At 37.5% G+C, this 27852-nt stretch overlaps 1 protein-coding gene across 3 annotated transcripts in view; it reads right to left on the bottom strand.

Moving 5' to 3' along the window:
• DDX1 (DEAD-box helicase 1) overlaps positions 1 to 27825 on the bottom strand; it is a 34899-nt gene extending 7074 nt beyond the window's left edge. Inside the window, exons 1-19 of one of the 3 annotated variants that reach the window (XM_025454619.3) lie at positions 27682 to 27825; positions 24996 to 25047; positions 24627 to 24690; positions 23518 to 23547; positions 22403 to 22499; positions 20543 to 20590; positions 18072 to 18155; positions 17765 to 17848; positions 17329 to 17405; positions 16573 to 16645; positions 14838 to 14914; positions 14611 to 14725; positions 13759 to 13897; positions 9015 to 9075; positions 5294 to 5392; positions 4317 to 4406; positions 3119 to 3307; positions 2421 to 2472; positions 204 to 350 (exon numbers count right to left, since the gene is read on the bottom strand). In XM_025454619.3, the coding sequence (XP_025310404.1) occupies positions 204 to 350; positions 2421 to 2472; positions 3119 to 3307; positions 4317 to 4406; positions 5294 to 5392; positions 9015 to 9075; positions 13759 to 13897; positions 14611 to 14725; positions 14838 to 14914; positions 16573 to 16645; positions 17329 to 17405; positions 17765 to 17848; positions 18072 to 18155; positions 20543 to 20590; positions 22403 to 22499; positions 23518 to 23547; positions 24627 to 24690; positions 24996 to 25047; positions 27682 to 27697 (1594 nt within the window). In that variant the 5' untranslated portion in view covers positions 27698 to 27825. Of the gene's footprint in view, positions 1 to 203; positions 351 to 2420; positions 2473 to 3118; positions 3308 to 4316; positions 4407 to 5293; positions 5393 to 9014; positions 9076 to 13758; positions 13898 to 14610; positions 14726 to 14837; positions 14915 to 16572; positions 16646 to 17328; positions 17406 to 17764; positions 17849 to 18071; positions 18156 to 20542; positions 20591 to 22402; positions 22500 to 23517; positions 23548 to 24626; positions 24691 to 24995; positions 25048 to 26127; positions 26274 to 26306; positions 27229 to 27681 lie in introns of those variants that run through there. The other 2 variants (XM_049096131.1, XM_025454620.3) reach the window with 2 other exon arrangements.
• Positions 27826 to 27852: the final 27 nt, after the last annotated feature.

The raw sequence follows: 27852 nt of genomic DNA, 5'->3' as shown, positions 1-27852 counted from the left end.
AGAACACTGTAATGAAACTCTACCTGTGTGGAAAGCCCTGTGTTCCTAGGGCTTATCATATGAAAAAGTACTGGATAAGCACAGCTACTTCCACCATCACTGCTTTAAATTCTGTGCATGCATTTTAGACTGCATCAACATGAGACTAATAATCTATTAAATGAGGAAATAAACACAATTTATCTCAAGTGAGGAAACATTACCTCCTCCTTGTTGCATAAAATATTGCTCCAAGTTATCACAGTCAATTTTGGTTCTACAGAAAATAATTGCTTGATCCATCTTGTGTTCCTTGATTGCCCGGACAGCATACTCCCCCTTCAGGATTTTAATAGCTTCAGACCACATCTCTTGAATACCACAATAACACAACAAAAACGAAAAAAAGAATTTCAATCTAAAATTATTATAAACACACAAAATTACAGTTATAGACTTAATGCTTAACTTAGTTAAAAAACTGACTTAAGTATTATAGATAAAAATAAGTAATATTAAGATAGGATGAAATGGTGAGATTATCTATTCACTCATTTATTCCTATTTGTTAATGTACATTTATGCCGGTTTTTGGGGCACCAAAATAACTATAACCATACCTCTTATAAGGAAAAAGACATGTAAACACACAAGTAAACAGAACTTCGTACCTGTAACAAAACTCCGTTCTTACCTCTTGTGGACAACTAATCATATTCTTGCCTTGCATTAACTTCCCTAACTGCTCAATAAATGCTTACTCAATTATTTTAACCTCTTTCAAAAATAATTAATGTACTTTTTAAATCAATCTAACACCTGAAAGTTCATACTTCTCTATGGTTTAAAAACTGTACGTCAAACTAAGTCATTTCTTAGCCATCACCCCCCATGTCTATGATTCCGTGGGAAGCTATGCTACAGTTACCAAATTAAAATGCAAAATTTTAATTTTGGAACCCATCGTATTTCTGAAGTCTCTCTAGTCATACCTAATCACTATATAAACTAAGCAAACATTTATAAGAAAAAATAAATGAACAATTTTTATTTTACAAAATGCATTTTCGAAAGTGGGAAGACCCATCATTTTGAGCCATCAGTGTCTCTGCACTTCAACAGTTAAGGCTAGTGGAGCATGTACTTTATACATGTGGAAGTGCACATAAAATTGAATTCAAAAAGGGACACCTGGGTGGCTCAGCAGTTCGGCACCTGCCTTCGGCTCAGTTCGTGATCCTGGGATCCGGGATCAAGCCCCACATCGGGCTCCCTGCAAGGAGCCTGCTTCTCCCTCTGCCTATGTCTCTGCCTCTCTCAGCCTGTCTCTCTCATGAATAAATAAATCTTTAAAAAAAAACTGAATTCAAAGGGACTCTATTTAATCAAGATTTCAGAAAATTCACCTCTCAGATACTTGTCATAAACCTACCAATGAATCCAACCATGAAGCAAATGATCCACCTGAGACATCTAACATCAAACATGCGTCCTAATGGCTCTGAGGTCTACTCTAGGTTCCCCAAGCACTATCCTTGCAATACGATGTACCTTCATAGATCTTAAAAGATTATGCACCTGAAACGGTCTCCAATCTGCACTGAAGTATCTTCGCTCAATTAAATGTTAGGCTTTTTAAAAAAAAATAAAAATTTAACGACTTAATGATATTCAGTTTAGGAGGATGAAAAAATCCTGGAGACAGATGGTGGCAATGAATGCAAAGTAGGAATGTACTTTATGGCACTGAACTTGATCCACTTGAAAATGGTTAAAATGGGAAATCTTGTGTTAGGTATATTTTACCACACACAAAAAGAATAAACTATTTCAAGATAACTCCTGTATCTTTCAAAAAATTGTAAGCTAAAGACATTTTCCCTTGTGACATTTCTCCTGGAATTCAAGGCCAATATAAAATCTGTTGCCAGAGAAATTTACTGATATCCCATGACCAATAAGAACTCCAAAATATTTGTGACTTAGCTGCCAAGAAACTAACATCTGAAATTCAGTGACTAATATTGTTCTAAGTTGACAGATATCAGCCATTTCCCCCATTTCCTTATATTTTTGTTGCTTTTGTTTTCAGATTTCCTGTTCTAATTTTGTAGGTCACTTCAAAACCTTCATGAGAATAAGACAAGGCATAAATTCAATAAGACAAACCAATTCGTTTTCAGAATCTTTTTTTTTTTTTTTTAAAGATTTATTTATTTATTTATGAGAGAGAGAGAGAGAGAGAGGCAGAGACACAGGAGGAGGGAGAAGCAGGCTCCATGCCGGGAGCCCGACGTGGGACTCGATCCCGGGACTCCAGGATCGCGCCCTGGGCCAAAGGCAAGCGCTAAACCACTGAGCCACCCAGGGATCCCCGTTTTCAGAATCTTTTAACACCATTCATTCATTCACTTATTCATTCATTCATTCATTCAACTTACCCGGACTATTAGCACCAGGCCTTGTGTTATCTTTTGCATGTACATCATCAGTCTATCAAAAGAAAAGGATAAAAAAGGTGTAACAAGTGGCTAAGGATTCCAAACAAGTATCACTTTTTTTAAAGGGAAAACTGTACCTAACTCTAGACTGCATTTCAGACATAATGTTCAGAGTATGTGAGTAAAACCACTTTCAGATTCAGAAAACCCCTTTATTAACTGTGGGTCTATGGCTAATCAATTTTAAATGTAATAATAAAAATGCAAAGTTGGCTTTTACAATATTGCATATTTACAATATTTAACATATCCTCATTTTTTAAAGGTAAACCTAAGAACAGTGGGGGAAAAAAGACCAGATGGACATATGAAATTGATTTTTAGGAAAATAATGAACCACAAGAGGACATTTTAACATTTTAATAAAATATTATTAAAAATAACAATCACTGTATCCGAAATTAGATCTATGTATACACATAATCCTATTCATTTATAAAAATTACATTGAGGAAGATGATTATAAAAGTAACTCTTACAGGGAAAAAAAATAAAAGCCCATCACTTATTCTGGATTCTCAACGCCTAAATTTCTCTGGTCAACGTGTTGGACTTTTCTTGATACTGGCTGTATCACCCAAGGCTTAATTTATGAAAGTTTTATTCTTCACAAATGGTTAATGGTGTATAGTACTCACTCTAATGTGGTTTTTCCCAAGCCTTTCCCAAAGTCTGTCAGCTTTGGGATTCACAGGGACAACAACATGGTGTACAGTGTCCGGAACAGAGTCTTCTCCTTTTAAATCAACCCATGTGGGAAAATGCATTATCTTCTCAGACAGCTTCTTCACATCAAAAGAATGTAATGTAGCAGAGCAAACAATCACCTAAGGGGGGAAAAAATTTAGATGAATTTTTATTATACAATAATAAAATATGGTAGCATATGAATACTAATGTGGGGCCCAAAGTATGTTATTTCTACGTAAGCAATACTCCTGGATCGTTCAGAGGCTAAAAGGCCCCAGGGCATTCAGGTATCTAACGTTAGAACCGGGTGCTAGCCTCGGCTGCTTCTACTTCTACTTCAAAACCCTCTGAACGACCCCTGGCTGGGTGACAGCCCTCTCCTTCCTCCTGTCCGAGAGTGGTGTATTCCTCGGAGTTTTGGTGTAATTCACACAGGGCCATCCCTCCAGTAATGAGGACAAAAAAGGACGCCAGAAGAAGTCATTGTCACCGAGAGAAAGAAAGGTAACTGATCAGAGGAAGCCACCACGCAATTTCAAGCAGCAAAATGATCAATCCAGCGTAGAACAAACAGAATAGTCAAAATGACTCTGGGCTAGCTAATCTCTCTGAACTATGGTCCCCCCACTGCCACAGAAACCATGCCACAAACTGCACGAGGTCCTACAAAGACTGAAAAGGTTTCTGAAGATCTAAAATCTTAAGTTACTATTTACTCCCTTCTCTCCCCTTAAAGCCTCCTCTATTTCTCAAATTCTTCCTAGGAAAGAAGGGTGAGAAAAATGAGTAATGTTTTTAGAACTAATTACAAAAGAAACCACTTTTTCAACTGCTCAAGATATTGCCTTCTCAAACAGGAAGCAGCCTGGAATATAAACTCTAAATGCTCTGTAGAAAAAAAAATAACGAGGAATTTTTTACTTATTATCTTCTGTGACACTTAATTTCCTCAAGTTCCCTTCTCTTTCATTTCTAGGAACAGCTTTTAAGATATTTCTTTGTATGTACTATTTAGTCAGGTAATAAAGAAAATGTTCTATACAGCAGTTATCTTAGAAAACACTAAAAATATAAAACAAAATGAACTAAGCAGTAACACATAACAACTGTCTACATGTATTTTAAGCTGCATCTGTCATTTCATACCTGAAGTCTTTTCCCATCAGACGTAATCTGAGGAATCTGATTGTGAATCCTATTTATAAAATCAGAGTAACCTTGAGAAAGAAGCCCATCCTGAATGAGAAGCAAAGAAAAGCATAATTTTATTTTTTAAGCATAAATTTTTTAATCAATATCTATATCTTTCTTTTGTGAATCAAATATAGAAAGATAATGTAAACAAATTCATAAGCATATATCTTCCCATGTTCTCAAAATGATTATTTTCTATCAGATAAAGTTATAAATTCAACTTTAAACTCCATGTGACTAAAATATGAAAAAGCTGACAATAATCAACCCAAGAACTATACCCCAGTATCCTAGAATGAATACAAGAGGTAACAGCTCCTACCACATATTCTTAAACATGATTTTAATATGAAAAAATGAAAACAAAAATCTTCAGTGCTAAAAAAAAAAAAAAAAAAAAATCACCTCATCTTGAAAATACTTTGGAAGTATATCTCAAGGGCCTCCAAGACATTAATGTCCTTAGAGTTCACAATGTTGCAACTATGACATGAAGAAATAACTGTAATGTATAAAATAATCTATGTATCAACAAAGATAGCTACTTGGGAGTAAAAAACAAATCTATGTATATAGTAAGGAGAGTGGTTAAATAAACCATGAAGTATCCATATAATAGAGCACTAGACAGCCTTTAAAAATTATTTTATTTTATTATAAGGACATGAAATACTTATGCCACTTTATTTAAAAAAAAAAAAAAAAAAAAGATTTCCTAGATTCCACACACCTTGATTTACTATGTATGATAGCATTTATATAAAGAATGGATGAAAATATACCACACTGGTAATAACGATTATTTCTAGGTACTGGGATCATGACTAAATTCTGTTTTTTCATCATTTTACATATTTTTATCTCCAAAAGCATAAGCAAACTTTTTTTTTTTTTTTTTTTTTTTAAAGCATGACTATATTTCAACATACAGCTTCATCCAGGACCAGGAATCTAACTTGGGATAAATTCAGCTTTCCAGTTGACACTAAATCGTCTAGTCTTCCTGGAGTGCCAACGACTATATCTACCTGAAAAATATCAAAAGAAGGAAGCACCTAATGAAAACTGAAGCACTGTTATGATCACCATAAAACAGCAAACAATAGTGGTCTACTTACAGTGAAAACACACATACTGAAGTAGTCATGGTCAGCTCTAAATTCTCAGAACAGGAGTTTGCTAATAATGCCCTATTAGCAAACTTTGGTTTGGAATTAATGTGATGATTTTGGTAACTGATTTTGACAATCTTAACTGTTACATATAGTCTAATATATAAAAATTTGTATTTTCTGAGTGAATGAATTTATGGGAACTCCGAAATCAAACCAGGATTCAAATCCCCGCTCCACCATTACCCAGCTACATAATCTCAACCTACTTCATCTCTTCAAGTTTCAACTTTTTTCAAACGGGTGACACCTTCGGTTTTGCAAGATGGCTATGACAACTGAGAGATGAGATACGTAAAGCACTTGATGCCTAGTGTGCCAGGTGCTTGATAAATATAGTTGATAATGATGATGATCTGACTACCTCAGAACACAGTAATTACTACTTGTCAAATGCTTATAATGAACAGGCACCGTGCTAATGTTTTACAAGTACTATATCATCTCATGACCACCAAAGAAAACACTACTATTATTATTATTCCTTTTTTTTTTTTTTTTTGTTTTAGTAGACTCCATGGCCAGCATGGAGCTTAACTCAGGGTCTGAGCACATGACCCTGAGATCAAGACCTGAGCTGAGATCAAGAGTTGGATGCTTAACTAACTGAGCCACCCAGGTGCCCTTATTATTCCTATTTTTAAATGAGGAAATTGTAATTTAGAATACTAAAATCACAAGAACTTAAATGACACAGCTCATAAGTACCCAAACTGGCATTTCAAACTCAAAGTCCAAAAATGAGAAAAGGTCTGACTCAAGAACAAGTATTATTTAACTTTTTATCATAAAAATTCTCAAACATAAACAAAGGGAAGAGAATAATGAACCTCACACCAGTACAAACAATGAACATTTTCCACTCACACTCATGGGCATAGTGATCAGGAATATGGGCTCTGAAGTAAGCTCTACCTAGGAGTTATAAGATCTTAGGCAAGTGACTTAATATTTAATATAAGCCCTCCTCCTAATCTGTAAAAATGGAGGAGAGAGGACAGCCCAGGTGGCTCAGCGGTTTAGCGCCGCCTTCAGCCCAGGGCATGATTCTGGAAACCCAGGAACGAGTCCCACATCGGGCTACCTGCATGGATCCTGCTTCTCCCTCTGCCTGTGTCTCTGCCTCCCTCTCTCTGTGTCTTTCATGAACAAATAAATAAAATATTAAAAAAAAAAAATGGAGGAGAGTAGTACGTCAGAGGCCGACTATAAGAACTGAATAAAGTATATGTAAGCATTTAGCCGTGCTTGGTCCATTTTCAGAAAGTAGCCAATAAATTATTTTTAAAGTGTATATATGGATGTGTGTGAGCACAAATAAGATATTATGTAAAATCATTCGATAAGTTAGGCAATTCTAAAAGAAACTTCTACTCTATTAATCAGCCACTTCTATTAATTATTTTTTCCATTGTAGACTACAAACATAACTTTCTCCTAACAAATTTATCACTGTTTAATCATTACTTCAATATCTCAGCCCCTGAAAAAGCAAAGCATTCGAATGCTTTATCATGCCAACATGAGGCGTTTATATTACCATAAAAAATAAGACTTTTCTGAAGGGACTTTCATTTGTACTGATAACTATAAGCAAGTCTCACTTCAAAATATGCCTAAAAATAAGATAAGGCCTGTTTAATGTATTAAGAACCAGCTATATGCAAGCACTGTGATAGGTGCTGTACATGCAATGAACAAAATACCATTCTGGTTCTGTAACATCTCTTTACTATAGGATTTCAACTCACATGTGAGTTTCTTCTTTCCTCAATTTCAGCAACTGAAGTCAGCCTGAAAACTCACTTTACATGAAATATACACACTAGGTCTCTCATGTTTAAAAAAACAACAACAAAAAATAAATTGAAAAAGTAAGAGAAGTATTTATATAACCTATATAACAGCACCAAGTACTCCTCTGGGCCTCAATTGCACATGTTGCATAACTGAGCAACTTTTAAGAATTACATAGTTCTTTCTACTCTCTCATTCCAAAGTGACTTCTAGCCCCAAATAAGACACAACACAGGACTAAAGCTGAGCCAGAGGATGACGGGAAATCGTAGGAGAGAATACAGAGGCAAAGAACATATTAGATCCCCTAAGTAGAATGGAACTGAATCCTGTCAAGAAAGTCACAGAATAACACTGCCTTTAATTTGCCATTGGATTTAGCCAGTACCACATTTTAGATATGACTGACAAAACATATAGAATTCCCTAAGAGCTCCACAGCTGGAAAATAGAGGAGTTAAGAAGCTTAATAACTTACGAGGAAAATGGATTTGGGTTAGAGGAGCCAAAAATGGGAATGGACATTAAATCTCTTACAACCACTAAAAAATACAGCACAGCAAATGAGAACATATCAAAGCAATATTACTATCTCAAAATGGTATTAACAAGTACGGTAATAGGATTCCTTACTTTTAATATGTTACACCAGGTCAATTCAAACCATGTGGCATAAAATTTGGTTTGACAGGGGCACCAATGGAACTGGAGGAAGTGGATGTATTTCCTCGCCATGACTCAGTATCAGGTGGTTTAGATTAAATGATAAAATATTTAGGAAAGGAAATGAAAGAGAAATTTGAAAGAGGCAAGTTATTTCATACATATGAAATATTTTATGAACTCCTATCTATATCTAGCTTCACAGAATAATGGGCACAGTTAAAAATATCCCAATCTCCTTCCCCAATAATGAGGATCATGGTCCTATCTTTGTCCTCTGTAACTGCAAGCCTGCACAGCCTCTGTAAGATGTCCTTTTATCGTTGCCTAAATTCCTCTCCCTCCTCCTAAACCAGTTGATCATTCTTCATCCTTCCTTTGGGTCATTGCCAAAACATCTATATTCTCTGCAATCCACTTGATTTACAGTTCTAGTCTTCTTCTTTTTTTTTAAGATTTATTTATTCCTGAGAGAGAGAGAGAGAAAACAGAAAAAAAAGACAGAGACAGAGAGAGACAGAGAGAGAGACAGAGAAAGAAGCAGGGATGCTGAGCAGGGAGCCTAATGTGGGACTTGATCCCAGGACCCCGAGATCATGACCTGAGCCAAAGGCAGATGCTTAACCCACTGAGCCATCCCCAGGCACCTTTCCATTTCTATTAACTCTAGTTTCTTCTTTTTCCATTATCACCAAAAGAAAGGACTCTGAAATTCACGAGAAAGCAAGAAGAAAATGCTCAAGTGCTCAAAAGAAAAAAAAAAAAGTGCTCAAAAGACCAAAAAAAAAAAAAAAAAGTCACGTATGCTGAATTTTGCATGAGGGGTTTGGAAGAAAATACTGTGCTGTATACTCCTAGGAAAAGACAAGACATACTTGCAACATGTTTCTGAACAAATTTTGTTTTTGATCTTGTTCTAATTTCAGCCTCACTTGATTTTTCTTGAATCATAACAGAACTACACCACCAAAATGACAACTCATAATGTAACCTCTTAAAAATTAAAAGTACAACTTACCCCATTATCCAAAACAGAGAGCTGATCCCGCGCTGCAACACCTCCAATTATCAGAAGCTCCCTGAAATAAATACCATAATGATAACGTAGAAAAAGATTAAAGCCTGCTTTATTGTTTGACTTGCATCCATTTCTTTAAAGTGGAAATTTAGGTTAAGTAACTGAGAAAGAATCCACACCAAAGGCTGGAGAAGCGTGGGAACCAAACACTTCATCTGTAGGAGCCACAGAAATACTCAGAGGCCCAAGTGCTGAGGAGTACTTGAGAGCTCAGAACCCAGAAGACATGGCTTCTCGTCTCCATGTCCTCCTGTACTAGGTTAATTCCTGATACCTTAAAATCTGCTTTCAATCTAACTTCTTGGACATTTGTAGTTGTATGCGTATAAAATAGCTCTGAAAGAATATAAAAATATCAATTTTTTAAAAGTTGCCTCCAGGTAGGATAACTAAAAACTGGGGGAGAAGATGAAAGGAGACTTATTTTTCACAGAATATTCTTTTGAATTGTTTGAATTTTTTTTCATTCCAAGTAAATTTTTGTTAATGTTTAGGTTAAAAAAAGATCACCTAAGCCAAGGCAATTTTATGGGGCAAAAGAAGTATTCAATAAATGGTGCTGGAACAAATGGATATGCACATGCAAAAGAAAGAAGTTAAACCTCTTCTTTATACTACACACAAAAATTGCCCAAAATTAATTACAGATGCAATTATAAGACAAAAAAACTATAAAACTTTTAGAAGAAAACAGAAGGGTACATTTTCATGACTTTGGGTTAGGAAAAGTCTCAACATATACAATACCAAAACAAAAGCAACAAATGAAAAAAACGGACTTCATCAATTTATTAAAAACTTTTGTACAAGAGAGTGAAAAAACATCCCACCACATGAGTGAAAATATTTGCAAATCATACATCTAATAAATAATATTACACAGTATCACAATATATAAAGAACTCTCATAACTCAACAATAAAAAGACAACCCAACTGAAAAGGGGGCAAAGAATGTGGACATTACAAATAGCCAATAACCATAAGAAAAAATGTTCAGGGGCAGCCCTGGTGGCTCAATGGTTTAGCGCCGCCTTCAGCCCAGGGCGTGATCCTAGAGACCCGGGATAGGGTCTGCCTGCATGGAGCCTGCTTCTCCCTCTGTGTCTCTGCCTCTCTCTGTCTCTCATGAATAAATAAATTAAAAAAAAAAAAAAAAAAGATGTTCAACATCATTAGGGATTACAGAAATGTAAATCAAACCTACTACTTTACATCCATCAGGATGGCTATAATCAAAATAAGAGTTAAATATTGATGAGGATTTGGAGAAACTGGAACCCTCATACATTACTAGTGGGAATGAAAAAATGATATTGTCACTTTAGAACACGGTTGACGTGTTCCTGAAAATATTGAATATGAAGTGTGATCCAGCAATTCCACTTGTAGGTATATACCCAGAAGAAATAAAAATGATGTCCACGCAAAAACTTGCACACTAATGTTCACAGCACAGGAGCCAAAAAGTGGTAACAACCCAAATGTCCATCAACTATGGATGCATAAACAAAAACATGGTGAGTGCATTTAAATGGGATACTTTTCATCAATAAAAATGAAGCACTGAGCATGTTGTGTCATGAATGAGTTCTGACAACATCATGCTGAGAGAGGCCAGTCACAAGAGAGCATATTATTGTCCATTCCCTTTAAAATGTTGTCAACATAAATAAATAAAATAAATAAATAAATAAATAATAAAAATGTCACCAACAGGCAAATCTACAGATAGAAAATAAATCAGTCTGCCTCAGCATGGGGACGTAAGAAGGAAGCCAAAAGGCTGCTAACAGGTGTTTCCTCTGAAAGTGAGAAGTTTAAGAATTGGTTCTGCAGTTAGCTGCACAACTCTGTGAATCTAATGAAGACTAAACCTAAACACTTTAAGAGTGGACTGTATGGTGTGTAAGTCAGATCTCACGAAAGCCATTTACAAAGACTGTCTCCTTAGGAAGCGGGCAAAATTACCTCCTGATACAGCCAGGTAATTTTCAATCAAATAACTATCATGTATCTTCCTTTATTAATTTTATTCTTAATGATCAGTCTTTTAAGAAATCCTACAACACACTAAGAAAGTAGATGACATTAACACTGAGTCTTAGAGCACTATGATTAAAAATAGGCTTTATGGTTTCCTATCTTCAATTCTGAACAATTTACATAAGAGAATAAATAACACAAAGAGCTTTCTCACCTATGAACATCCATATCTTGGCATATTTCCTAACCACCTACCACTCTAGAGCCATGACATTTCCTAAATTTGTTAAGATCAGATGCCAGATTGTCTATTTAAGAATCACCTGGAAGAGCTGCCATTCTTCTTTAAGAAAAAAAAAAAACTCTAATTCCTATTCCCTAGAAATTCTGATTCAGTATATCCAGGAGAGGACCAATATCTACCTTTGTATTTTTAGATAAGGTCCCAAAGTTCCCAGGTCTGAAAACTATGGTCCTTAAATCTATCATTCCTTCTCCTACAATACTTTATACTCTTATCCTCCTTCCTAATCAGATATATTTATCCCTATAAATTTAGCAGAAGATACCACACACCCCAATTTATGCTTATGTACAAAGTATCATAGGCTTGAGGAATATAAAAGAACAGCCCGGGACACCTGGGTGGCTCAGCAGTTGAGCACTTGCCTGCTCCTGGCTCACGGCATGATCCGCGGTCTTAGGATCGAGTCCCACATCAGGCTCCCTGCCTGGAGTCTGCTTCTTCCTCTGCCTATGTCTCTGCCTTTCTCTGTGTCTTTCATGAATAAATAAATAAATAAAAACTTAAAAAAAACAAAAACAAAAAAACCCCAAAAAAACAGCCTCACCTTAAGGATTGTAAAACTAAGTTGGGATGAGCAAAGCTATGCATATTTATAACAAGAGACACTAACACATGTTAGTGTATAAAGATTAAGGTGAGGCCTACAAAATCAGTGGTATCCAAGGTGTGAGAAAGGACTGGGCTGATACAGCTAGGTTAGCTTCACAGACTAGGACTTGAGCTGGGTTTTCCAGAAAGGCTCATTCGTACAGAATACCAAAATGAGTAAACCACAACTTTACCTTCCTAACAAACTGATTTTATTATCCATCTTCCCTTCTAGTCCCTGTCCATAGACATGTTAACCCTTTATACATAATTATAGCACAAAAATTCATTCATACTAGCATTTTACATTCTTCCAAAAAACACTTTCTTATGAAGAATTCCAAGTTCCTTACAAGGAACAGATGCCCTGCTTGTGTCCTCCTATAGTGACTTTCCCTATTGTATCCTCAAGGCATCTTACCCCATTTATTCCATTGTTTCTCTCCCATTCACACAATCCCCATGCTCCCAAACTTAATTCTGTGAAAGCAAAGACTTTCTCATTGTCATATCCCGGATCTTGAGCCTAAGACTTCACGTAGTAGATATTCAAATAGTTTCCAAATGAGTGACATGCATCAATCCTCAAAACAAAATTAATTATTTTACCTAAAAAAATTGTATTAAGTATAATTTATTCCTGAATAAATTTATTCTGTAAAAAAGATCAGTATTAAAAAGATGGCCCTGCATGATGTCAACAATCCTAAGTTTCTAAAATCAGTGGTGATGCTGGCACAACCTGACTATGCCCCTGAACCCTTTAAATGGTGACTTTTACAGTGTGTGAATTATGTTCCAATAAAAAAGGTAATTAAGAGCAAAGTTAACAAAAATCAAGCGACAAATCACCTCACAGAGTTTATAAGGTATGGCCTTCTTCAAAACAAAAGGGAATGCTACTGAGCGAGAAATTCTACAAGATCACTTAATTTATGGTCTCCCTCCAATGGTACCAAGAGCCCTCTGACTAGGTAGTAACCAATGAATGAAGCCCAAATGGAAAAATCCTCATTCCTGTGAGACAGGCTAGACCAGCATCCCCAAACTGTCGACCAACATGCTAGAAACAGTGATATATTTTCTACACAAATGAAGTGATGACTCTAACACTGAATGAAATGTTCCCCTTAAAAAATTAATTTTGGGTACATAGGTGGCAGCCAGTAAAGCCTCCAATTCTTGGTTTTTGGCTCTTGGTCATGATCTCAGGGTCATGGGATCAAGCCCTGCTTCAGATATACACTCAGGGACGAGTCTGCTTAAGCTTCTCTTTCCCCCTCCCTCTGCTCGACACTCCCCACTCGAACGGACATGCACATGCTCTAAAATAATAAATCTTTAAAAAATACAAAATAATAAAAAATTAATTTTTACTGATACTGTTTAGTAGACCATGACACTTCATGTAAGAGAAAAATCTCAACTCTTTTAAAAATAAATTTATCAAATAGGAGTTTTAGGAGTGCCTGGGTGGCATCCAACTCTTGATTTTGGCTCACGTCATGATCTCAGCATCCTGATATCCTTGTGTTGGGCTCTGAGCTGGGAGTGGAGCCTGCTTAAGATTCTATCTCTCCCCCACCCCTGACTCATGCTCTCTCTCAAAAAAGCCCCCCAAAATAAAAAATAAAAAATAAAAAAACTTAAGTTTTATATAACTAATTGCTACTATATATCAAAGTTAAATAGTTACATATTCACACCTATGCATATGTATGCACCCTGAATTTCTACTTCATTCTTTTTTCTTCCAAAACACCTCAAACTTAAACAGGTATCTGAGCGTAAAAGGAAACTTTACCTTAATTTAGGATTATCAATATATTTCTTAAACTGCTTGACGTTATTCAAAGTTTGTTCAGCTAACTCTCGAGAGGGCTCGACGATGAGAGCTTTTGGAGCATTGGGAAGAAACTTGGTTTGTGCCACCTGTGCGTTACCTTAAGAAAATAAAAATGATCGGAACATGTTCAAATCACATCTCAAGATCTTTACTTGTATAGCACGATCACAAATATTCCAATATCAAAATTTTCAATAGCAACTGTCAAGAAGTATAGGGGATGATCATAAAATAAAGCTAAGATTCCTAAAATGAACTACAGCTTCTTTAAATTTACTTGCAATGATTACAACTGATATATGTTTTGTGATAAACAAGCTATGAAACATATTTACTTGAACTGAAATAGATTAGGCAACACATGGTAAGCATGAACTTTGGAGTCCACCTGCTTAGGTTTAAATTCAGTTCTACCACTTACTTGCAGTGTGACCTTGGGCAAGTAACGTCAAGTCCCTATTCCTCGAGGTCTTTGTCTGTAAAATGGGAAGAGTACTACCTTATAGGTTGTGAAGATTAAATGATCCATGTAAGCACTTAACACAGTGCCATGGCACTTAATAAGCACAATTTTATAAATACTAGATATCATCATCATGATCAGATTCCCCAAAATGCCTAAACTGAAACCAAATACTCAAGAGTTTATGAATTAGGTTTTGAAATTGAATTTTACTGACATGTTAAGTAAAGACGTGTGACTAAACCAGCAAAGGGAGCATGTGTAACTCCCTCACTACGAGAAGCCTCCTTACTGGAGTTTTTGCCAGTACCCCATTCTTGCAATTCTTACTCTCTCAGGAACAATACCTGTGTGCTGCGATTTGACAACATAACTATCCGATGCCTTGGCAAGAGCAACAAAACCATCTTTTGGTGGAAACTTAAATTCTTCTTCACCGAAGTTAAATTTTAGTTCAGCATTCTAGCATGGAATAAAGGAAGAAAACGAAAATTCTTAACCTAACAGCAAACAATCAGTATGAAACAATGCAGACCAAAGTAGTTTATAATCATAGCAACATTTTCCTGATTACCTTCAAAACACAAGCAGGAAAGAGGGCTTGGTTCTTCATATGTGGTGGTATTTCAAATGCCAGACCAAGGTCTTTTCCTAAAAATCAAAAAATCAAAAAAATAAATAAATAAATAAATAGAGAGAGAGAGAGAGAGAGAGAGAGAGAGAGAGAAAGCAAACTGATCAGAAAAGAACTTCCACACACTTACATCAAACCTACCAATCTGCCCACATCCATGCTTTCCTGTCCTATATCCGAATGTCAAACACCCCACTTTTTTACTTTACTCCTAAAAGTGCCCTTCCTCCCCCACTCTACATTTTCAATCATTCCCTTTGCATCAAATCACCTTCATCAGACACTTCTACGAGACAGTCCATGGCATACAAGCATACTGTACATTAAAACACAGACAACCTCCTGGAATCCACATCTTCCTCTATTTACCTTTTACTTTTCTTCTCTCATTTGTAGTAAAACTCCCTGATTTCCATTTTCACCATCATTTCATCTCATCCCATTCTCTATTGAAGTGATTCCCAATCAGGTGTCCCTCAACCCAACTTACCATGCTCACCAAAACAGAGATCATTAGCATTATTCACTTGCCAAACCCAGTGATTAACACCTTCATCTTTCCTTCTAGGCTACACTCACCAGCAGCACTGGATACAATCTGATTCTTCCCTCCTACAAATACTTTATTCACTGGGACTGCAGGAACTCTTGGTTCTCCTCCTCCTTCACCTCTGCTAGATTCTCCTCAATTTGCTGACCTCTAACCACAAGAACCCCCGAGGACTCAGATTTCTCCTATGTCTTACTCTCATTCCCTAGGTGATCTCATCCAGTACTCTAGCTTTAAATACCACCTATAAGCCAATATCTCCCAAACCTGTAGCTCCAACCCTGACCTCCTGACTTATACATTTAACCACTTACTTGACGTCATGACTTAGTTGTGTAATAAGTATCTCATATTTAATATGCCCCAAATAGAACCCCCAGCATCCAACTGGCTCCCTATCTACTGCTACCACCCCAGCCACTCTGTTTTTAACACAGAAGTCACGACACAGTGAAAGTGAAGGAAGAAGACACCAATTCTCTACTGAAAACTCTAATGGCTTCCAATCTCACCCAAAAAGCTTGCATCCTGGCCTAGAAAGCTCTATATGGCCTGGCCTCACTACCTCAACTGACCTACATTCTATCAGCACCCCCATGCTGAGTGTGCTTCAGACCCACTGGCCTGCCTCCTTGGTGTTACTCAAATACCTCAAGCACACTTGTCTCAAGGCCTTTGCATTGACTGTTCCCTCTGCTTGAAACACTCTGAAGATTTTTGTATGACCCACCACCCAACTCATTCAGATTGGTACACAAATGTTACCTTATCAGAGAAGGCTTCTCTGACCACCCAGTATAAAGTAGCACACCCCTAGACTTTATCACCCACCATTCCCTTACTCTGACTCCACTTCAGTGCACTTGTTCCAACCTAACATATTTAGGTATCTGTCTCTCTCCCCACCAACAAGTAAGCCACAAGACTAAACATGTCTGTTTACTCCATCTTCTGCTCTATCTCCAGCAAGTACCATGTGCCTGGCATAGAGTAGATGCTCAAGAAGTATTGGTTCAAAAGAAGGGCAGCGAGGGAGGGAGGACTGAAAAAGAGGGGAAGGGAATTATAAATCACAAATACTGGGTATCATGTCTTCTCTAGTACGACAATCTATTGAACATTTACCATTTTTGGAGAATTTGACATGCCCTTTATCTATATCAAGGTAACATCCAATGGTATCATGCATAGTGAATTCCTAGAAAAGCAGAAAGTGCTGTTAATAGAAATAATCATCGTAAATTAAAGCTAAAAGTTCACATACAGCTACATCAAAAGTACGTCAGTGCTTCAAAATAATTCCTTGAAACCCTAATGTAGGTGTCAAAAATGACTATTGGGGAGCCTGGCTGGCTCAGTCAGTGCAGCACACAAGTATTGATCTCAGGGTTCTGAGTTCAAGCCCCACGTTGGGTGTAGAGATTACTTAAAAATAAAATCTTTAAAAACAAAATGCCAATTACAGCATATCCTATATCATGGTAGAGGCATCTTCCCAGGCTTTCTAAAATCAACATGATATTCAGGCTCACCCACATTACTATAGATTTAGACTTGCCAGAAAACCACATTTAGATTCACCGTAATTAAAAATAATAAAAGAGAAGAATATATTCATTCAAGGCAAAGCCAAAATCAAAATAGGTGAAAACAAAGACAAGGTAATATACTGTGGAGAGGCTAATAAATGGGACAAGAGAAAAAGTTATCTCACTTTGGATTTCTTCACTAAAATCCAAATCTGAACTTTCTGTAGAAAACATTCAGAAAATCCACTTAAATTTCAGAGTCCCTTTTATAATCCTAGACATGTCATGAGAGATCAAGTAAGTACACAAGAAAACTCACTAATGCTATGATTAGGTCGATAATACAACTTACCTCTCCATAATTATCAAATTGTTTATTATGGGATTTCTTCCCTGTTCCACCAAAGCCAAATCCAAACTTGTCAGTACCTAGATTTTAAAATGTATTTTATTTACATGGTTAAAAGTAAATATAAAACTAAAAGTAATGTACAAATCTGTAAATCTACAAAACTTGAAGCATCTATGCAATATTGTGTGGTACACATTTATGCATACTAACTGTACTCAGACTTCTCTCATATTCTTACCCTTATTTTCCCATTTTATACTGTAATACTAAGTACTTCAAATCTTTTTGTAACAGAGAGGTATATATAGATTATTTCCAAGTCTTGAAAATATAAACTTTGTGTGGTTAAGGTTATTATTTAGCTCCCCACTGCAATAAAATGTCAACAATCCACAAATATAAATCAGAAAATTCAGTTTATTTTAGAAACACTTACCTAGGTCTAAGGAAGCCTGCATGGAAGACCACCCAACTCTGCATAAACCTTGGTCATGACAGGATACTTCATAGTAGTGCTTCCCTATAAGGTCAAAATATTTTGAGATTTATACAAACCTGACTCATTTACCACATAGCCACTTTCCCACTGTTTCTGAATTACAATTTGTATGTTTCAAATGAAAACCTGTAGATCTTTTTGTAACATTAGAAATCTTTTCAGATCCTTGATTTTAAAGCCACTTAAAGGAAGTCCATGTATATTACTTCACAAGCTGATACAAATACAAATGCAATTTAAATACCTTTCGTTAATCCTTTTGTAGCTCTGCATCCATGCCACTCTTTCACTTCTCTGCTTTGACAACAAAGACCATCAGACCCAATTGCTGGATTTGAGAAAGACATAAAAAAAACCGTGTCAGTTTAGATTACATAAATTAAGCATCCTGAAATAAATATCATTCAGTCTCATCAAACAAAATAATTCCTTCACTTGTTGCACCATTCCTGACACTGAGACTTGCTGACTCCTGAATAATAAGATCTTCCCGAAAAGTACTCACCCTTACTCATCCTTTGGAGGGCCTCAGCCATGTGGCAGACTAGTTTCTATATGATAATGTGTTAACTAGGACAAGATTTTACTGCATCAAGTCTGCAAAGGAATCAACACAGTACCTAATCTCACACCCACTGATAGTATAGCTGTATCACCAACACAAATGTGTTTAGACAACCATTCTCTAGTCTTTTAAAGAAATGGATCCTCAGAGGGGACACAGCACTCACTCATCAATACCTGTTGCTCTGATTTTATGCTTAACTTAGAGCTTGAGCAAATACTACACTAAAAGGAAAACAGGAAGTATCTCTGGCTTATTGCCAAATCCATGGATCCAGAACCATAAAGCAGGAAAAAGCACAAATAAATAAAATTGTCATCGTTATCTGCGAATACTAGGACCCTGAAAAATTAGGTGGTTCTACATTATACCTCAGGGTCAGTCAGTGCTTATTAATGCTTACTGACTCTAAGGAAAGCATATAGCTCTTGTTTGTAATGGAAAGAAATTGTAACTTCTGTTCCGGTTCAGGCTTACACCCATATTCAGCACCTGAATGCAGAACAAACTTTCAAGAAAAGCATCTCATCACACATTTTACTTCACTGACCAGAAATTAATTTACTCAAAGTATAAATTCTTATTCATATGGGTGCTACAATCTATAAAACTTTGAACTTCATAAAAAGTTCCCTAAGCAATGGCAAATCCTTAAAATTTTTATTTTTAAAAATTCCTTATGCAGTTCTACAGTAGAATATAAACTTGATAATAAATTAGAGGCCATAGGGTAGACAGCAGCAGTTTGGATATTTTTGTCTGTTTTGGGCATGATTCTTCATGCCCACTGTATATTTTTTTGCGTCCAGCTTTTCTTGCTCACCAACACCTGTAGAAAATTCCTCCAAGTCAACACTGTAGTTCTGACTCATTCTTTGTAATGGCTACACAATAGTCCTTGGATACATCCTAATCTGTTTTAAGCAATCTGTCAGCGATAACATTCATCTTGTTGACAGTTTTTACCATTACAGATAATGTTGCACCAAACAGTTTTGTATGTATATCCTTATATCCTGGCACATTTATTCCAAAGGGCTAAATCTTCCAGAAATAAATACACATTTTAAATTTTAATTGGGGGGACACCTGGGTGGCTCAGTGGTTGAGCGTCTGCTTTTGGCTCAGGGAGTGATCCAAGAGTCCTGGGATCAAGACCCATATCGGGCTTCCTGCATGGAGCCTGCTTCTCCCTCTACCTGTGTCTCTGCCTCTCTCTGTATCTCTCATGAATAAATATTTTTTTAAAAATTTACAAAATAAAAAAATAAATTTTAATTGGGAATACCAAACTGCCTTCCAAAAAGGCAATAATTTGTTTGGTCAATTATCACTCTGATTCTAATCAATCAAATAAGTGTAAAAGAGTTATCTCCCTGTAACTTTAATTTCCATTTCTCTAGTACCTATAAATGTTATTTTTGAACGTTTATTGCCATTTGGATTTGCTCTTCTGTGACCGGTCTATTCACAACCTTTGCCCACTTTCACTATTGGTGATCCTTCTTACCAAAATAGGTAACCTAATCTGCTATGTATTCAAGAACCTCTCAGCAGTTTATATGTATTCCTTATCTTTCATCAACATTGCAAGTGTTCACAATTTTTTTTCTGTGGTATCTTTTCCATTTATGTATTTTTTTTTTTTTTTTACTGTACAAAAATAAACCTCAATCTTTTACAATTTCCAAGTTTCCTATTTGGGTTAGGAAAATTCCCCCACCCCAAAATTGTACATGTAGTTTTCTATATTTAAATTATATATATATATATATATATATATATGCATATTTAAATCCTAAGTACATGTTGAATTTGTTTCTAAGTTAATTTTACATTGCTCCAGATGGAGCATCAATTATACCAGCACCCTAACTGAATAAATCCTTTTTCCTACTGAAATGAATATTGTTTTCTGTATATTAAATTATCATATTTACTGGGACATATTTCCATTATATTCCAATGACTTTTTTAACTATTCCTATGTCACTACTAAACTACATTTAAGTAGTATTGGACATAGTACCAATATCTGGTAAATTAAATCTTCATTTACTATTCTTTTTCAGAATTTTCTTGATATTCTCAAGTATTACTGAAAATAGATTTCCAAATTACATGTAAGCTGCTAAAATCTATCCACTTACCAAAAGCAGATCCTCTATCATACGGGTTCATTTGCCATTTGTTGAGCACTAAAATTAAAGTCACACACAATCATATGAAATTAACATTCTCTAAACAATAATCCAAGTATTTTAATTTTATATTATACCTTAATTCCTCTAGATTTAATATGGTTTTACAAACTATTTGGGAACGTACAAGTAATGTTTTGCTGTTTTTATTAAAGGCAAAATTGAAAGTGAAAACTAACATAGGTCAAAGGGGATAATCACTGTTCTCTGGGCACATCCTTTCCTCCTCACTTGCTCCACCGCACTTGGCAGTAGATGACGATGGTCTTTGTCCTAACTATGAAGGCAATGATAAAATGAAGCTTTTATAACTAAATATGTTGAAATAAATGACTAATGTATCCAGATCTAGTTAAGTATTGCTGTATCATTTGCAAAAGAAAAGCAAGTCCTTTAAATAAGTCAATATCACATTCAAAAGTCACAATTTCTTCCCTCCTTATTTGTATGGGATCAGCATTTTCCTTTTCTAAAACATCTTAATAGTCTACAGATAACCAAAGAATTGTAATAGCTGAAGAACTCTACATGTTTTCAGGACAATTTCCTGCCAATGTAGAAATCTTCTCTAGATTATTTGTGGTCAAATAATATCGATCATCTACTTAAACACTCTGAGAAATAACTTACTCTTTCTCTCCCTCATTGTGGGCTCCATGTAGTTACTAGTAAATACTTAAACAGAAATCTTCATTAGATTATTTCTAATTAGTTCTGGTCCCTTCTGGAACAGTTATTTTCTCTCCAGATCCCTTCGATGATTTTAGAATTACCTAACCTCTTTTGCACTTGTCTCTCCAAGTTTAAACACCTAATTTCTTTATTCCTCACAGGCCATGATTTTTGAAACTACCACCATTCTGGTTATTCTCCTCTGGAAGCATTCTCTTTTATCACCAACTATAAAAGTGATCATTTATAGTTGTTACAAGTTCTAAAACTACTTTCAAATAGGCCAATAATCTAAAGAGTTCATGTCCATTATCTCACAATTTAGTTACAAGTGAGTTCATTCTATGAACTATGCAACATTGTTACTTTCAAATTACTGAGAAGAAAAAAATGTTGATATGCCAAGTTCACTCTACTTAAGCTTGCAATTTTGTCACATTCTTGTTTTGTATCATGAAACAAATGTGACTCAAAAGACTGAACAAGTTGTGTCAAAATATAACAAAACCATAGATTACTCAAAATAGAACAGAATTCAGAACCATTTAATGAAAACAATACAATTTACAGATGAGGAATTGATGTAAGATTATACATGGCATAGACAGGACTGGAAATCCTAGTAAAGGATCGATCTCTATGTAAATAGGACTAAACATAAACAGATTTTAAAATTTACACTTTACATTTTAACTTCCTGGACTCCTTTCTTATCTTAAAGGAAAAACAATGCATGCCTCCTTTCCCTGTGGAAGGCAGTATTTCCCACCATCATGGACTTTTACTCCATCAATTTTTTTATAAAAATCCTTAATACTTTTGTAAAACATTGTACCAACTTATCTTTAATATTAGATATAAAAGGTATTAAGAAAAACATTAAAATAACTACACATAATTTCCAAAATGCCAGTGTTTTCTCAAAGAAAGCACTATTAGTATTTTAGGAGGGACAATCTTTCACTGTGTATGCTATAAATGGCATTTAGCATCCCCAATTTCCAGGTCACCAGATGCCAACACTACCTCCCAAATACTGATTTAAAAAAAAGCACATTCTACTTCCCATTTACCAATGCTAGTAATTCTCATTACTATTTTTACAAAAAAAGAAAAATATTAATATGCAAAACTTACCTGAAGCACCAGTTTTAATGGTTGTTTTTCCTTTTTTGCCTTCCTGTTGGTCTTTCAGAGTTTCATAAACTATCTGGATAACTGGAATACTGAAAGCCTACCAAAGAAACAACAGTTCTCTACATTAGTACTCAGATATTAATAACCACTAACCATCAGTGTTATAAGTTATACTTGCATATTAAATAATTACATATTCCAGACTGTTACTCTAACTTCATTTGTTCACACCCGAAATACCAGCAAGATAACAAGAGAATTGATTAAATGAAGGAAATGGGCACCTGGGTGGCTCAGTCAATTAAGCATGGTCATGGGATCGGGCCCTGAGTTGGGCTCCACGCTTAGCGGGGACCCTGCTTCTCCCTCCTTCTCTATGCCCCCCACACTCTCTCTCTCAATGAAAGAAAGAAAAGAAAAGAAAAGAAAGAAAAGAAAAGAAAAGAAAAGAAAAGAATCTTTAAATATAAATAAAAATTCAAAAAAAAAAATGAATGAACAAAACAGGAGGCAGCTGACAATCCAAAACCATAAATAATGGGGTCCTTCAGAATGAACCTACACAAAGAGGAAAAATACCATCGAGTCTGACAAACTGCTTCCCTGGTCCAGGCCAACACGAGAGCCACGTCTATTTGCAGCCTCTATATTACTAGAGCCATTGCGTTAATTCAGAAATAAATATAGACTAAAGACACTGCAACTCTTTACCCATGATCAGTTTAAAACTATACTATTCTTATACCTACACTCGTAGATCTTACTTCAGAATTAGCTGGCAACTAAAATATCACTCTCAGTGGCAAGCAATCAATTCCTTACATTTTGGAAAAGGTTATTTTATTTAATATTTCAAAATAAAAACTGATGTTCAAACTTGCTTTAAAAATCAACTCTTATGAGCAGCCTGGGTGGCTCAGTGGTTTAGCACCGCCTTCAGACCAGGGCATGATCCTGGAGACCCGGAATCGAGCCCCACGTCGGCTCCCTACATGGAGCCTGCTTCTCCCTCTGCCCGTGTCTCTGCCTCTCTCTGTTTCTCATAAATAAAATCTTAAAAAAAAAAAAAAAAAATCAACTCTTACAAAGTAAGCCAATTTAAGTTTATTACTTACACCAGTTTTTCCACTTCCCGTTTCTGCAGCCTAAGTGGGAAAAAAATAGGTGAGCTTACAATTGTGGTTGTCAATTTAACATGATACCATGAAGAAATCTTTAAGACTGACTGGCTACTGTAATTGTTCACAGTGCCTCTAGATTCCTTGGAATCCTTCAGTCAACTGTGGCTACTGCAATCTGGTCACTTCTCCCTCACCCAAGAATCTGCTCTCTCCTTTCCCATTGCTACCATTCAAATCCAAGCCCTCATCATTCTAAACTAGATTATTACGAAAGTATCCTAACAGTATCTAATACTGAGCTACACTACCAACTGCTCCCAAATCAGTCCTTCATAAATACACAGTTCTAATGATGTAACACATCCCCCCTTAAAAATTTCCAATAATCCCAGGGTGCCTGGGGGGGGCTCAGTCAGTTAAGCGTCCGACTCTTGGTTTTGGCTCAGGTCGTGATCTCAGGGTTGTGGGATCAAGCCCCGCATCGGACTCCCCTCTTGGCACAGAGTACTTGAGATTCTCTTTCTCCTCCTCCTTCCCCCACCCCTGCACGCATTCTCTAAAATAAATGAATTCTTAAAAAAATTTCCAATGATCCCCCCAACAAATACCAATTCTTTAACATGACACATGAGAAAGAGTCCATATAATCTCACTGTATACTTCCCATCTTATATCAATATATGCTCCTCCCACCACACACAATTTTATGCCACCATCTAACTGAATTACTCTAGGATCATATCCTGCATTCTACTATTGCTTTTGTTGATACGCTATTTATAGAGCATTTCTCTTTCATCTTTCCTTTGTCCAAAGTCTACTTTCCCAAGTAGAGCCCCTTGTCTGACACATTTCTCCGTGTACCTGTCTTACTACACTACTGGGTTTAAGCTTCTCAAGGGGAAAGACTGTGTCTTTTTCACCTGTGCTCCCTACAACTTCTGCCTCATTATTTTGAATACAGTACATATCCTAAATGTTGTGAGTAAAAGTAATTTGGTGAAAATATCATTTCTAAGCCTGTGGAGATCTTTAAGTGAGTCACAAACAGCCCCAGAATTGTGTGCCCTCAACTCCCAACACCTCACCAAATGTAAACATACCATAAGTACATCACCGCCTCCTAGGATCAATGGGATAGATTCAGCCTGGATATCAGTTGGGAGACTAAAAGAATCATATTTTGAAGAATTTTGGTTAGCAAAAAAAAAAAAAAAAAAAAAAAAATCACCTATGCTAAATAAGTCATGTTAAACTATAAATCTAAAAGAGACTTTTATTTGGTAAATAGTACCAATTTTTTCTAGCTAATAATGCATCAAAGTTTAAAAAGGAAGCTTTCTATAATTTAGAGAAATATAAAAAAACTGAATTTTAGTTACTAGACTCAAAAATATTTGGTAAGATCACAAATAACTGTTTCAACTGCCAAACATTGTTGTCACAGGTATTTTTACACTTTATGTACTTACAGCCAATCCATCTCTTCTACAGCTTGAGCAATCTCAGGCATAACACCCATCTCTGAAAATAAAATTCAAAAAAAAAAATTGAACATACTAAACTTAAACTGCCCTTAAAATTACTGTTCATAGAACAGGGAACAGGATTGGGAGCATAGCTGTTATTGAGTACCTCCTGCATATGACACTGTTAAAAGAGTTACGGAGAAATTAACTAGAGTTCATATACAAACTCTCACTGGCGATGTGATCTTGAGCAAGCTCTAGAGCTAATGAAGCTATAAACCCATTTCTTCCTCACAAAAATCAAGCTAACATGATCTGTCATAGAGCTGTAAGATTAGAGATAGTAATGTGTAATGCCATCTGACACATAGTTGTCACTTGATACATAGTAGCCACCAGTGAGTGCTTCCTTCCTAGACTGGTGGAAAAATCTGCCAGAGTTAGAGTTTTCTCAACTAACATCTTGGTGGTTTCATCTGGAGATAATGTGGAAGTCCTGTGCCGTGACTATTTAAGGACCATGTGGTTAGTTAGCTTCAGGCAGCTGAGAAAAGTGAACAGACAAGTGGAGAGAGAGGCCCAAACTTACTGGCAACCATAGTCAAACTCAGTAACTAAAAAAGGGAGGGGCTGGTGGTGAAAACTTGGGTAACTGGAGATCACAGCTGAAGAACTATGGTTCTTAATTGTTCAGATATTTAAATAATTCACTTTGAACCAGTCCCAAATTAATAGACTGGGTTATTTCTGATTGTATTTTGTCATTTCTCAAATGTACTGTACCTCCTTTCCAAATAAGAATTTTTAAGTCTGCATTTCCAAAAATGCAGTTTATTATTACAAAAATACATATTTCTATTAAAAAAACGAACAACACTTAAACACTTCTAAGCTCCAGAGATAACTAATTTGGAAATTTTTTATTGCTTATAATTGTTTGTGTAAAGGCACAAATCTACAAACTGAAAACATCCACTGGAAAAACGGGGGCGGGGGGATTGCATGTGAGAAGAATCATACTAGCAATTAACACAATAGGTCCAACACTAAAATTTTAGTACATAGTAAACTAATTAATATAAATATGAATGATAGGGAAAGTATGAAAATCTTTTTGAGAAAAAGGTTCTCCTACCTCTAAATCTCCCCAGGAAAATCCACAGATCAAAAACTAATCAAGATCTGCAGCTGTATATCCAAGCAGACATTCCTAAGAATTGCTCCCATTAGAGTCCAGCTATATTCTCTTGCTCTAAAATCCAAAGTGCTTGAAAAAAAGGGGAGTGATGATCTTAAATATGCCGCAGCGTATACCGTAAGCTGAAGTCGCCAGTGAAACTGTTACACGGCAAGCAGCAAGCACAGCAAATTTCAGCAAATTCCAGACGTCTTGCTCGATTCTGGTCGTGCTCTCTGCATGTTTGCTTTGGAACCATGTTTTCTCTACATAGAATACTTTCATATTTAAGGGAAAAACAGGAATATTCACGTTCTGTGATTCTAGGTCTTTACATCACAGACTCTACGAGTCTTTAACTTTCTTGAAATCTGTGCGTGACTCCCAAAGAAGTAAACCTGTAAGATGACAATGTGGAACTGCTCCACGCACCTCGACTCCGAAATCTTGTTGTAAGAGGCACCTGGGTGGCTCGGTCTCTTGAGCTCTGCCTTTGAGACTCAGGTCATGATCCCAGGGCCCGGGGATGGGAGCCTCCCCTCTGGCTTCCTGCTAGGCAGGGGGGCCTGCTTTCTCTCCCTCTGCTCAGGGGCGCTCGCTCTCCAGTCTCTAATAAATAAAATCTTGTTTCAAGTAGGAGCACCTGGGTGGCTCGGGGCACGACGGAGGCCGGGAAGGCCATGGCTGACGCAGTAACGCAATCTCCATCCCTGCCCAAGACTCTTGGATGGGGGCTGCCCGGGTGGCTCAGTGGTTGGGCCTCTGCCTTGAGCCCAGGGCCTGATCCTGGACACCCGGGGTCGAGTCCCGCATGGGGCTCCCTGCGTGGAGCCTGCTTCTCCCTCTGCCTCTCTCTCTCATGCATAAATAAATAAAATTAAAAAAAAAAATCTTGTCTTCGGCGAGCTGGGGAAAGCAAACCGGCTACCCCTCCGGATTTCGCCTTGCTTCCTACTGGGAGATGCCAAGTGACACAGACCCCAAACTGCTCTCTGGTGACTGAAAGATGTGCCTTCGCGACGCCCTTCGAGGAGTAGAGGGAAGCGAGTCGGTACGTGTCATACCCGGAGCCGGCTAGGAGGGCAGGAGGCCTCGCCCGACACATGGGCTCGCCGTCCCGCGTGCATCCAGGGCGCTCGCGGCCGCTTCGCGAGACCGCGGACAGAGCAGGGGGCACGGCCAGACGGGGAGTGACCCGCAGGCGGGGTCAGCGGCCCCCGGCGGAGACCCGGCGGGGGAGCCCGCGCTGCTCGGCTCGGGGAAGGCCCGGCCGCCGCCACGTCAACCCGGCGGGAGGCCCCGCGCCACGGCGCCCGAGCGGGTCGGCGGCTCCCGGGACGGCGGGGGGGGGGGGGGGGGACGGGGCGACGCCCGGCCGGCCACCCCCGCCCCCACCGCCGCCCCCGCCGCCGCCAGCCGGCCCCCGCCCCGGCCGCCCCCCTCCGCCCGCAGCGCCCAGGGAGCCGCCCGCCCCCGCCCCCGCCCCCGCGCCCGCGCGCTCCGAGGACGCACCAGAAAACGCCGCCATGTTCGCCGCGTCCGGCGCCGCTCCGCGGTCGCCCTCCCTCCCTGCCTCCCTCCGCACGGACACGCTTCGCCGCCGCGGCGCGCGCTTCCGGCCCTCGCCCGCTGCCTTCCGGCCGGGACGCCCGCCCGCGGGACCACGGTTCCGGCGGCAGAAAA

This window comes from Canis lupus, chromosome 17 (genome assembly GCF_003254725.2).
Source record: "Canis lupus dingo isolate Sandy chromosome 17, ASM325472v2, whole genome shotgun sequence".
In the NCBI taxonomy this organism is placed as follows: domain Eukaryota; kingdom Metazoa; phylum Chordata; class Mammalia; order Carnivora; family Canidae; genus Canis; species Canis lupus.
This window is presented reverse-complemented; position numbering and strand designations above follow the sequence as displayed.